Below are 12637 nucleotides of genomic sequence, written 5' to 3'. Positions count from 1 at the left end.
ATGTAAACATTTTGATTTGGCCTTGATTGCCAAATTTGATAGGGCAGTTCGAGAAAACTCTTATTTGCTCTTGTAGCATGTGCCCTTTTTTCCTTTTCATGGCCCTTTCTTTCATTTTCCCTGCCCAGCTTTATTGAGATGAAATTAACATTGTGTAAGTTTAGGGAGTAGAGTGCATTGAATTGGTATACTTCTATGTTGTAAAATAGTTACCACTGTAGCATTAGTTAACATGATTACCATTTCTTTCTTGTGATAAGAATATTTAAGATCTACTCTCTTAGCAACTTTCAAGTATATAATACATTATTAACTGTAGTCATCATGCTGCACATTAGATCCCCAGAACTTACTCATTTTATAGCTGAAGTTTGTACCCTTTGACCAGCATCTCACCTTTCCCCCCCACCCCTTAGATCCTGGTAACCACTATTCTCCTCTGTTTCTATGCTGTTGGTTTTTTTACCCTCCAGATGGAAGTGATACCATACAATATTTGTCTTTTCTGACTTATTTCACTTAGCATAAGGCTCTCAAGGTGTGTTTTTATTCTAATTTTCTTATATATGTTCTGATGTAAACTATTATATCATTTTTGGACTGAAGTGGATGTAATAAAAGAATATTATGACTTTATCCTATTTTTAAAGAATAATGCAAAGAGGTATTATCATTGGGTAATCATTTTGTTACTTCTCTTTTTGAGCCTTTTGAGTATTCAAACTTTCAGCTGCATAGAACAGACTTTTGATCCAAATGGCATTTTTGGTGACTAGTAGTGTATCTCTCGGAGCTTTGTAAAGAAAAGTGTTGGATGAAAATTCAGAATGTTAAAAGTAACTTTGATAACTTTGGCTATCACGTGTATACGAAGATTGGGATCACAAGATCGTGCAAGGACATACAAGCCATCTGCCAGTGCTTGACGTTCAGAAACAACACATCAGGGTTTTTGTTTCATTCCCACTATAAATATCATAATTTTCTGTTTTTCCTCTGCAAGGCGTGCAATGGAATTGAGTTTTGCCCTGGTAAATGGGAATAATATCCGAGGCATGATGAAGGAATTACTTTATTTTCTGGATTCATGTGAGCCAGAATTTAAAGCAGACTGTGCATCTGGAATCTTTCTTGCTGCAGAAAAGTAAGACTTAATTTTTACATTTATTGATAAAAGATGCTTGGAACTTTTTGAAAGCTTCTTTACAACATGGAGAAAATGTTGTAAACCTATTTAAAACATGTAATGTTTATTTCAGGCTCCCAATTAGAAATTTGCTTCATTTAAAAAAAAAAGAAATTTGCTTTGTTATAAGGCTACTCTAGCCAGTATTTAAGTATACTAAGACCAAAAAGAATCCTACTTTTTAAAATGTCTTCGTATATCTGTTATTTAACTTCTCATCTATGAAGAGAATAGAAAAGTGTTTGGGTTTTTTTGGTAGAGAATAAAAAAATTACAGCATCTGAATTATTCTGTGTAAAACTCTTAGGAAGAAGTACCTCAGTTTTGGTACTGTGGTTATTTCTCCTTTCTGCACTGTGAATTTAAGGGAACGAGTTTCTAGTCCTGATGTTGCCTGGGTCTGGGAACAGTCCTTTTTCTTCTTTTTCTCTGTCCTCCTGATTGTCTTTGTGATTTATTTTCAGAAAAACTCAAATGGAGTCCCATTTCTCACCTTAGCAACTCCTATTGCAATTATTATGTGAAACATTTAAATTTGACTATGTCCTCTTTCATTACCCTTTGAAATGGAGGTAGCTGCTAGATTTGAAGATGAAATATGTCAAAAATAATCCTTCACCAGGAAGCCTAAAAAAAAGACTGTAGGACAGGAGTTTTGAAAGTCACTGAGTACAGTATACTTCACAGGTTCCAATGTTTTCATCTGGTGCCATTATTTTCTCAGGTATGCACCTTCCAAACGGTGGCATATAGACACAATTANACAACAGCAAGTAGTTTTTTTTTTTTTTTTTAGTCATCATATACTAAGTGCTGGATGAGGCAGACAAAGCCCTAGTTCTCACAAAGCTTACATTTTAGTTCTAGCGGGGGTATAGGAAATCTGTGGGGAAATATGTACTATCCAGTTAGGCAGGAAAAAATGAGCAACACTGAAGCTGCACGAAAGCAGCATGAAGGACTTCAACAATGGCAGTGAAGAGTAAAATGAGGGTAATAAGGCAAGTCTTTTAGGGAGAGTAGTCTTGGTAGTCGCTCACAGGAGGTAATACTTGAGGAGAGAGCTTGGTAAAATGAGAGCCATGCGAAGATTTCAGGGAACATCAAAGGTTTGCAAAGCCCTTAAGTAGCAACAAGTGTGGACTGCTTGGAGACGAACAAGAAGGCAAGTGAAGACAATAGCATGAGAGGCAGGGAATGGTAGGATTGATACAGGGGCTGCATTATGTAGGGCCTCATAGGAGTTTGGAATTTTTTTTTTAATATGATGGGAAGCCATTGGAAGGTTTTGAATGACTGAATTTATTCTGGATTTAAAATTATGGCGTTATAAGTTATTCTTTCTTAGGCAGTCTTCCAGAGTTTTGGAGTTTCTTTGTTTATTATTCACTTAATAGGGATTAGAGATCTAACAGTCAAAATGGAAGTGTAGTTGCATATAAAGAAAACACATTTCTAATTAGTGTCACTGAAGTAGATACCACAAAGAGAACCTTTATAGATTTGGTCACATCAAAATTTGAAACTTGAATAGCAAAAGGGAAAAAACTCGACACAGTTGAAACAAATGACAGCTAGGGGGAAAACATTGTAACATATGACAAGATGGTGATATCTTTACTCTATAAATAATTTACAGTTAATAGGAAAAATTGAATACTGTAATGGGAAAATTGGCATTTGAACAGACATTTCACATAAGAAGAAAGAAATGGCTAGTTAACATTGAAAAATACCCTTTCTCATAAAGAAATAGTAAGTAAAATTATAAGCGAGGTATAGTTTTTCCCTTGTCGTATTTTTTCATCTAATTCCTAGTGTTAGGAAAAAGAGAAATAGGCAGTGTATCCTCCACTTCATATTGGATATAAAATGGTGCTGTCTTTCTGGAGTAAACTTCGGTAGCCTATAGCAGAAGTCTTAGTTTGTACCTTTTAACTAATTCTTTTCTTAGGAATTTATCTCAGAAAAATAAAAGAACAAGTGTACAAAAATGTACATACAAAGGTGTTTGTCCCAATCTTGTTTATGATGGGGTGACATTGGAAATAAGCACAAGTCTCCAAATAGACATTGGTTAGGGAAATTATGAAACATCTGTAGGAAGGAATGGTATCATTAAAATTATGTGTGTATATATATTTGTTGTGGAATTCTGTCTGTGACACAGTAGTTTTCCATAACTTTGTAAAAGTTAATAAATGAACGTAATAATAGGGGAATTAATATTTTAACAAAAGATATGAATCAGAATGCATTTTGTTATTTTATAAGGCTCAAAAGAAAAATCAGAGCTTCTGAAGAAAAATGTTGTCAAAATGAAAGCCATTCTTTTTAATGCTCCTACTTTTCATTTTTCTAGTTAACTTATATAATACTATGTCCTACGGTTTTTCTTCTTTAAACTGTTGATGTGCTGCGTTACATTAATTGTGTTTTGAATGTTGAACCAACCGTCCATAACTGGAATAAATCCCACATGGTTGTGGTGTATAGTTCCTTTTAAACGTTGTCGTATTTGATTTGCTAATACACTTTTTAGGCTTTTTGCATCTATATTCATGATAGATACTGGTCTATAGTTTTCTTTGACTTATGTGTTATTTGGTTTAATCTCTGAATATTTGGGGATTTCTTAGCTCTCTGTCTGTTACTGATTTCTAGTTAAGTCCTGTAAGATTTTTGGTTTTTTTAGATTTGAGATTTTTTTTATGTCCCAGAATGTGGTCTGTCTTGATGAATGTTCCATTTGACCTTGAGAAGAATGTGTATTCTGCTGTTGGATAAAGTGATCTATAAATGTCTCTTAGATCATGTTGATCTCTTAGACCATGTTCTGTTGTTTAAAACACTGCTTTCCAGGGGCGCCTGGGTGGCTTAGTCGGTNTCTCTCTCTCTCTCTCTCTCTCTCAGAAATAAAACATTAAAAAACTTCTTTTTTTAATAAATGAAACACTGCTTTCTGGGTGCCTGGGTGGCTCAGTCAGTTAAGTGTCTGACTCTTGATCTTAGCTCAAGTCATGAGCACAGGATCATTGTTTTCTACGCTGGGTGTGAAACCTACTTAAAATAATAATAATTAAATAAATAAACAACACTCTGCTTTCTTCCATTTAGGAAGAGTGTAAAACAAATTACCTGTTCTTTAGCTTCTCTCCATTCCATTTTCACCACTTTTCCAAATTTCTCCCTGAGTCTTTGTGTTTTTTAACAGGAGTGGGTATCCCAATCACCTGGGGTAGTTTTTTCCTTTTTCTCTCTCCCTTTCTCTTTCTCTTTTCTTCTTCTCTTTCCCTCTTTCTCTCTTTCTCTCTCTGTTTTCTTTTCCTTTTCCTGGTCTCATTCTTAAAAATCTGATCTGCTGCTTGGTGTAGTAATAGGAGCTTAATCAAGGTGGGCTGATAGTCAAAGGTTCCACTGTTTATATGTCCTGTAGAGCCTGGTTGTCATAATGTTCTGACAAGACCAAGATTTAGCTTCCTTGTTGGTGTTAAATAGCTTTACTTTGTTTCATGTTGCAAATAGTATCTCAGATTCCACTAGTCAAGAGAGTACTAAAGAAACTAGGTTTAGATTTGTTTTTATTATTTACTTATTTATGTCTTTATTTTGAGAGACAGAGACAGAGAGCAAACAGGGGAGGGTCAAAGAGGGGGGGAGACACAGAATCTGAAGCAGGCTCCAGGCTCTGAGCTGTCAACACAGAGCCCAATGCGGGGCTTGAACCCATGGACTATGAGATCATGACCTGAGCCGAAGTCGGACGCTTAACCGACTGAGCCATCCAGGCACCCCCTATTTTTGTTTTTAAAGTGTGGATGATCAAGTATAAAATACTTGTCATTTGTGAGACTAATGGTTCTATAATTTTTATAAATTATAGTTTTAAAGGACAGTGTGATGTTTTAAATAAACTGAAGTTTTAAAAGGAGTACTATTTTTTTTTAAATATTTTTTATTTATTTCTAGGAGAGAGAGAGAGACAGAATGAGCAGGGGAGGGTCAGAGAGAGAGGGAGACACAGACTCTGAAACGGGCTCCAGGCTCTGAGCTCGCAGTCAGCACAGAGCCCGACGCGGGGCTCGAACCCACGAACTGCGAGATCATGACCCAAGTGAAAGTCGGACGCCCAACCGACTAAGCCACCCAGGTGCCCCAAAAGGAGTACTATTTAATTCTTACTTCACATGCTGCCCTTTTGGACCTCTGATATACACCCCCTCTTCATCCCCCAGAGTGATGTGGCTGGTATATGTAGCCCATCTGATTTTAACTGTGCTGGGGGAGAGGTGGTTGTAATTAAGTTTGCAGTGAATGTTCTTAAAGTTTTGAAATCTTAGGCCTTATCTGTTTTGAGTAGAAAAGGTCTTTCTTGAAATTTTAATCCTTTATGTTTTACTTTTACTTTGACAAGGGAGATTTTATTTTATTTTTTGTAAAATTGAAAAACTTAGAATATTCATTTAAATAATAATTAGCAATTTGATTAAGACTTTGAAGTTTGAGCTGCTTATGAACCTGAGAATTGGAACCCACTTTATTGTTGAGGGTGTTTTATAGTAGTCTCCTTTGAATAGAAGCAATAGCTAACACTTCTTATCATTATGGTGTGTTTCTAGGGGTAACTGTCTGCATTTCCTTTTAGGCAGGAAGCTATGTTCGTGATGACGCAGTCCCTAACTTGATCCAGCTAATAACCAATAGTGTGGAAATGCATGCCTATACTGTCCAGCGCTTGTACAAAGCAATTCTTGGTGATTATTCTCAAGTAGGTACATACTACTTTGGTGGGGAAATTACTCATTATGTTCCTGGTGTGTTCTAGATTTGCCTCAGTTTCAACCTTTATGATTAGATGACCTGCATTAATCCTTTCAAGAATTGAAAGCCTTTGACAAATGGTGACTTTCTTTTGACAGCAACCTTTGGTACAAGTGGCTGCATGGTGTATAGGTGAATATGGAGATCTTCTTGTATCAGGCCAGTGTGAAGAGGAAGAGCCTATTCAGGTACTCCTTGTCACTCTTTAAGGAGGGAGGAAAATAGTGGTTTTGGTTATAAGAGGATAATGTTTAATGAGGAGTTGAGGTTGATTCCTTTTAAAGAAGTAATCCCAGAATTATATTGGGAAACTTGCCAGTTTTTGAGATGGAACTTACCTGCTCTGGTGAGATTAAAAACCATCTGTGGACCTACTCCTCACCCTTTGGCTTGATAAGAAATGAGACCTATCCATGTCTGCATTTGCCTATCAAAGGACTATCTTTAGGAGAAATTGTGGCAACAACACTTGAACGCTATCTTTTTATTTTCTTTACTTCTACCTCTTGAAGCTATGATATGTCTCTCAGTACCCACTTAGTATTTTCCACTCTTTTCTTTTTAAACCTCCTTCCTATGTGCTTCTGATTGATGATGGATCAATTTTTACAGTTACTCTGGCAAAGTACAGTTAGTGTTAAAGTCCTGGTAATGGTGGTAGCATCCTGTGACTTGGTATCAGATTTAGATCTTTACTGTTAGAATTCATCTTGCTTTTTTTGTTGTTGTTGTTGTTTGTTTTGTTTTTCTCTCCAGGTAACAGAAGACGAAGTGTTGGATATTTTAGAAAGTGTCCTAATCTCTAATATGTCCACCTCTGTGACACGAGGTTATGCCCTCACTGCGATTATGAAGCTTTCTACCCGATTCACCTGTACTGTAAAGTGAGTATAGAGATAAAGTAGGATGAACATGTTATTTAGTAATTTTTAAAAACTTTTCGTTATGGAAAATTTCGAGCAGAGACAAAAATAGGAAAATAGGATAGTAAAATGAATTGTATATACCTATCATTCCACAATAATAATCATTAATTTGTAGTTCATCCTTATTTTATCTATACTTTGCTCTTGCTTATCCCCACACCCCACCATTTATTATTTTGAAGGTAAAAAGTTATATTTTTAAAATCCTACTTCTAATGTCTTTTCTCTTTTTTAAAGTGAGAAGTTACTTCCCCATATAAGGGTTCTGGTTTATTATAATATTTTGAGATGTTTGAACTGTAATAAAATAATCAAGTCTTGGGTGGTTAAATCTTTAAAATCTGCTCTTCACTATTTTGAATAAAAGTTAGTTGGACTAGTTTTCCAGCCAAGCATATTTTAAAAATTAAAAAAAAATTTTTTAATGTTTATTATTTTTGAGAGAGAGACAGAGAGAGAGGGAGACCCAGAATCTGAAGCAGGCTCCAGGCTTTGGGCTAGTAGCACAAAGCCAGACGCAGGGCTTGCACTCATGATGGTGAGTCGTGACCTGAGCTGAAGTTGGACGCTTAACTGACTGAGCTACCCAGGCTCTCCTTCAGCAAAGCATTTTAAGACAAACTTCTCTCTCTTAGACCTGTGTAAGGCCCTGTGAAAAAATGATATTTTTTTTAACTCTTTAAATTGTAAACTAGAAGAATTTGGTGTCAGGTAGTAACCCTTAATTGACAAAAGTTTGATGCTGTGACCCTTTTGTTGATAAAAGCTTATTTTAAAGTTATTAAAGAAGAGAAGGAACATTATATACGTCTTTTGTAGCAAATTAATAATGGGTACTTTTTTTCTAGCAGATTTTAGATATTTAACAGACAAAATCTAGCACTACTGTTAGAAATAAGTATAGTGGTAACTGATGGTATTGAGGTGTGTTTTGGATAAAAGAAGATAAAGGAAAAGTGTTTTGTGTTTGAAAAGATGTGTGAATTAAGGAAAGATGAGTATTTCAGATTTTTAATCAGAAAACTCTGGTTTGTTTATTCTCTCTTCTTATTTATGAACTTTCTTTTGGGTATTTGAATTTGTTTGTCATTTTATCCCAAAGCCGAATTAAGAAAGTGGTTTCCATATATGGAAGCAGCATTGATGTGGAACTCCAGCAGAGGGCAGTAGAATATAATGCACTTTTTAAGAAATATGACCATATGAGGTGAGTGAAAGAAACCAAGCATGTGACTGTTAGCATCCTGAACAAATTGTCATGATAATCCACAAAGGAGACTCATTCCTTATGCTTTGTTAACTGGACTTCACAACTCTATTTAGTCCTAATTACTTGACTGCTTCTATTTGTCCCATTTTCTGTTCTGCCTACCCTGTAAAGACTTAAGTTAACTGTGTTCTTTCATTCTCCTTCTCCTCATTTGCTATGAGATATTTTCTTCATTTTCCATTTTATTTGGTTAAGAAGTGGGAGTTGTGTGTTTTTGAGAGACTCCCATTCATATATTTAACTTTGTGATGCATGATTATTTCCCCCATGTGTTATGCAGCATCTTCATGATTGGAGGTTGTTAATACCTACTTATTTACCTTTCTTTCGTTCCAATTTGTTTACCACTGAGAAATCCCAGTCTCTTGGGATTTAGGTAGATAGTTTGTCTATTCAGGGTTTCTTGCCTGCCCTTAATCCAGCCAGAAATTTAGGTCATGTATTCTTGTAATCCACCTTCTATTTTAGTGTGTGTGTTACAGGGTAGGGAGGGGAGATGGCTGTCCATGTTTGACTCCAATATAGTAACAGTGATTGTCTTGGGTAGGGAATCTAGGTTAACTGCCTAGAATTTAACCACTTCAGATTCTTCTAGGTCTGCCCTGCTTGAGAGAATGCCTGTCATGGAAAAAGTGACCACAAATGGCCCTACTGAGATTGTGCAGACAAATGGAGAGACAGAACCAGCTCCGCTAGAGACCAAACCACCACCCTCTGGGCCACAGCCCACCAGCCAGGTAGCTTTTCACTTGGTTATCTGGGAATCCTCATTATATTATAGTTAGTTCCTCATAACCTATTTCGTAGCTGATTCCCTTCAGTGTTCCTGGATCGATGGATGGTTCTCTTCCTTATTTTTAAGTGTTGAAAGAGCTTTGCCTTAGATACAGATTAGACAAATGATTGATGAATTGAGATACTATTTTCCTTGTTTAGGCCAATGATTTATTGGATTTGTTGGGAGGAAATGACATAACACCTGTTATTCCAACTGCACCTACAAGCAAACCAGCTTCTGCTGGTGGAGAACTGCTTGATTTGCTGGGAGACATCAACCTTACAGGTGAGAGCAGATGGGAGTTATTTAATGCTTGGCTGGGGATAAAGGCCTTTGGGAAAAACTGCACTGAATATAGACTTTCTGGCACATGAATCAGTTAAAGATGGGAGAAGCTAAGTAAGAAGTGGGAATAGAATCCTCAGAATATCTGGGATATAAGCTACTATACTAATGTTCTAGAGGTAATTCATAGGGATTCCTTAAAATCCAGTTTTTAATTTGGGGGGGATAAATTGCTCCCATAGTATTTAAGATAGAAGGGACTTTCTTTTTTCTTTTTTCAAGAGTAAATCTTTTTTAAAAATTTTTTTAATGTTTATTTTTTGAGAGATATTGAGAGACAGAGTGCAAGTAGCAGAGGGGCAGAGAGAGAGGGAGACACAGAGTCTGAAGCAGGCTCCAGGCTCTGAGATGTCAACACAGAGCCCAGTGTGGAGCTCGAACTCACGAACCGTGAGATCATGACCTTAGCCAAAGTTAGACATTTAGCTAACGGAGCCACCCAGGTGCCCCAGGGATTTTCTTTAAGTTTTTATTTTATTATTTATTTTGAGAATGTGCAAGTGGGGGAGGGCAGTGAGAGAGTGGGAGCAAGAATCCCAAGCAGGCTCTGTGCTGTTAGGGCAGAGCCTGAAGTGGGGCTCGATCCCATGAACCTGGAATCGTGACCTGAGCTGAAATCAAGAGTTAGATGCTTAACCGACTCAGCTACCCAGGCACCCCTAAGATAGAAAGGACTTTCTTTTCAGACTACAAAAGAAATATATCCCAAATCAATTCTGCCTTTAGTTACTGTTGTCATACATCACTTTTTCTACATTTCTTTCTACTTGTGATTAGTTTTAAGGGGCTAAGGTGAGTAGAGAAATGTTAACCTATTTTCCTCTCTCTGTTAGTAAATCAGTAGAGGAAGAAAATTGTCATAATTATAATACTCAAACTTTTTATTTCGGAACTTTTTTTTTTATATTTGTTTATATGTAGTAGACATTAGTAATTATTGGTGTATTCGGTGATATTATGATCCCCTGCGTCCAAGAGTATCACTGTAGCATATAATTCCTGTCTTTTTTTTTTTAAGTTTTATTTGAGAGAGAGAGGGAGGACCCAAGCCAGAGAAGGGCAGAGAGAAGGAGACAGTCAGAAGCATTCGCCAGGCTCTGAGCTGTCAGCAGAGAGCCCTTTGTGGGGCTCAGATTCACAAACCGTGACATGAGATCATGACCTGAGCCAAAGTCAGATGCTTAACAAACTGAGCCACCCAGGTGCCCCACATATAATTGCTGTCTCCAGTATAATGGCGAGCTACTGCATGACCTCAAATAGAAAACAGCCATAGGATAAAGATTTTGAATAAAGCCAAAGACTGGCTATCAGAAGCTAAATGGTTTTTCCTAAAAGCATCCTTCCAGAGCTTATGATTTATATTTATGTCTTAACAAAATTTCAAAGTGTTACTTGTCATATACTTTAGAGTCATTCATAAGTAGTTCCAAATCCTCAGATGCATAGCGCTACTGGTTATATGGAAAAAATAACCCCTTAGTTAAAACATAATGTATAGATGATACACTTTACTTATTGACATATTAGCATTTCCATGTTAGTACATAATCTTCATTAATTGTAAATGGTTGTTTAACATTGTATTAAAAAGTTTGCTCCATGGGGCATCTGGGTGGCTCAATCAGTTAAGCATCTGACTCTTGATTTTTGGCTCAGGTCATGATCTCATGGTTCATGGTATTGAGCCCCTCTGTTTGTGTTCATCCACACAAACAAATAAATAACTTTTTTAAAAAATTAAAAGATTTTAGACTTCTTTTACTTCACTTTGTTAATCCTTTTTGAAATGGTATATATTCAGTTAATTTCATAAATAGTTTGAAATCTCTTTACTACCTACAAGACACTCTTTATTTTGCTTTGTTTCCTTATGTATCTTCTTGTAATTGATTTCTCTTAGTTCATGGTCATTTCTGTCACTTATGTGATCCTCAGCTTTTTCTTAGTTGGAAGGATCAAATAAAAATGTTAATTTGGTGACTTTCTTTCCCCACTTCATACCACCTCTCCCGGGTGTGTGCGTGTATGTATGTGTTAAAATTTTATTATGCAGTATTTAACATTTATAAATTTAGGGGCACCTGGGTGGCTCAGGTCTTGATCTCACAGTTCATGAGTTAGAGCCCTATATTGGGCTCTTTGCTCTCACTGCAGAGCTGGCTTCCCTTTGGATCCTCTGCCTCTGTCTCTCTCTGCCCCTGCCCCACTCATGTACACACACACACACACACACACACAGACACACACACAGACTCTCTCTCTCTCTCTCAGAGAAATAAAAACATTAAAAATAAATAAACAATAAAATTTAATAAATGCCTTGATCTACTTAGCTTGATGATGGTGAAAATATTATTGTTTTGCCCATCAGGGGTTGGCAGTGTCTGGAGATATTTTTGACTGTTACAGCTGGGAGGATGCTGCTCTCATTTAATGGGTAGAAGCCAGGAGCACTGGTAAATATCCTACAGTACACAAGATAGCCCCCACAGCAGTCAGCCTAAAATTTGATTAGTTTTGAGGTTGAAGAACTTTACTTTTAAAATTTTTTAAAACTTATTTATTCTTGAGAGAGAGAGTACGAGTGCATGAGTAGGAGAGGGTCAGAGAGAGGGGACAGAAAGACCCAAGCCGGTGCTGTACTGTCCAAGTGGAACCTGATGCGGGGCTTGAACCCATGAACCGTGGGATCATGCCCTGATCTGAAACTAACTAAGAGTTGGATGGTTAACCGACTGAGCCACCCAGGTGCCCTGAGTTTGAGGAACTTTAGAGTATAATCATGTTCAACCCTACTATTGCCAAATTGTTTCCCAGTTTGTACCGGTTTACACCTCTTTGGCAGAGATTAGAAGTCCCCATTGCTCTTTATTCTTACCAGTATCTGGTATTGTCAGACACTGAAAGTTTCACCATTCTGTTGGATGTGAAGTAATATCTCATTGTGGTTTTAAACTTTATATTCCTCATTACTGGTAATATTGAGTATCTCTTTACGTATGATTCTCTTCTCATTCAGGTTCCCTCTTCTGCAAGCAAACTGCTTGTTTATATATCTCTTACCACTTTTTTTTTTTTCTAGTTTTTATTTTAGAGTGTGAGTGGCGGAGAGGGGCAGAAGTGGGGGGAGAGAGAGAGAAAGAGAATCTTAACCAACTGAGCCACCCAGGCGCCCCTAGAAAGAGAATCTTTTTTTTTTTTTAAATATTTTTTTATTTATTTCTAGGAGGGAGAGCGAGAACGACAGCATGAGCAGGGGAGGGTGAGAGAGAGAGGGAGACACAGAATCTGAAGCAGGTTCCAGGCTC

At 36.9% G+C, this 12637-nt stretch overlaps 1 protein-coding gene across 1 annotated transcript in view; it reads left to right on the top strand.

Annotated features, from left to right (window-relative positions):
* The window catches only part of AP1G1 (adaptor related protein complex 1 subunit gamma 1), an 81202-nt gene that overhangs the window by 59268 nt on the left and 9297 nt on the right, over nt 1-12637 (top strand). The window contains exons 12-19 of the mRNA XM_077756355.1: nt 1004-1144; nt 1911-1962; nt 5832-5954; nt 6106-6195; nt 6764-6891; nt 8036-8140; nt 8799-8940; nt 9140-9266. Of these exons, the coding sequence (XP_077612481.1) occupies nt 1004-1144; nt 1911-1962; nt 5832-5954; nt 6106-6195; nt 6764-6891; nt 8036-8140; nt 8799-8940; nt 9140-9266 (908 nt within the window). The remainder of the gene's footprint in view (nt 1-1003; nt 1145-1910; nt 1963-5831; nt 5955-6105; nt 6196-6763; nt 6892-8035; nt 8141-8798; nt 8941-9139; nt 9267-12637) is intronic.

The sequence above is a fragment of the Crocuta crocuta genome, unplaced genomic scaffold (genome assembly GCF_008692635.1).
Source record: "Crocuta crocuta isolate KB4526 unplaced genomic scaffold, BGI_CrCroc_1.0 scaffold388, whole genome shotgun sequence".
NCBI lineage: Eukaryota > Metazoa > Chordata > Mammalia > Carnivora > Hyaenidae > Crocuta > Crocuta crocuta.
Note: the sequence above shows the minus strand (reverse complement) of the source record. Positions and strands in the feature narration are given on the sequence as shown.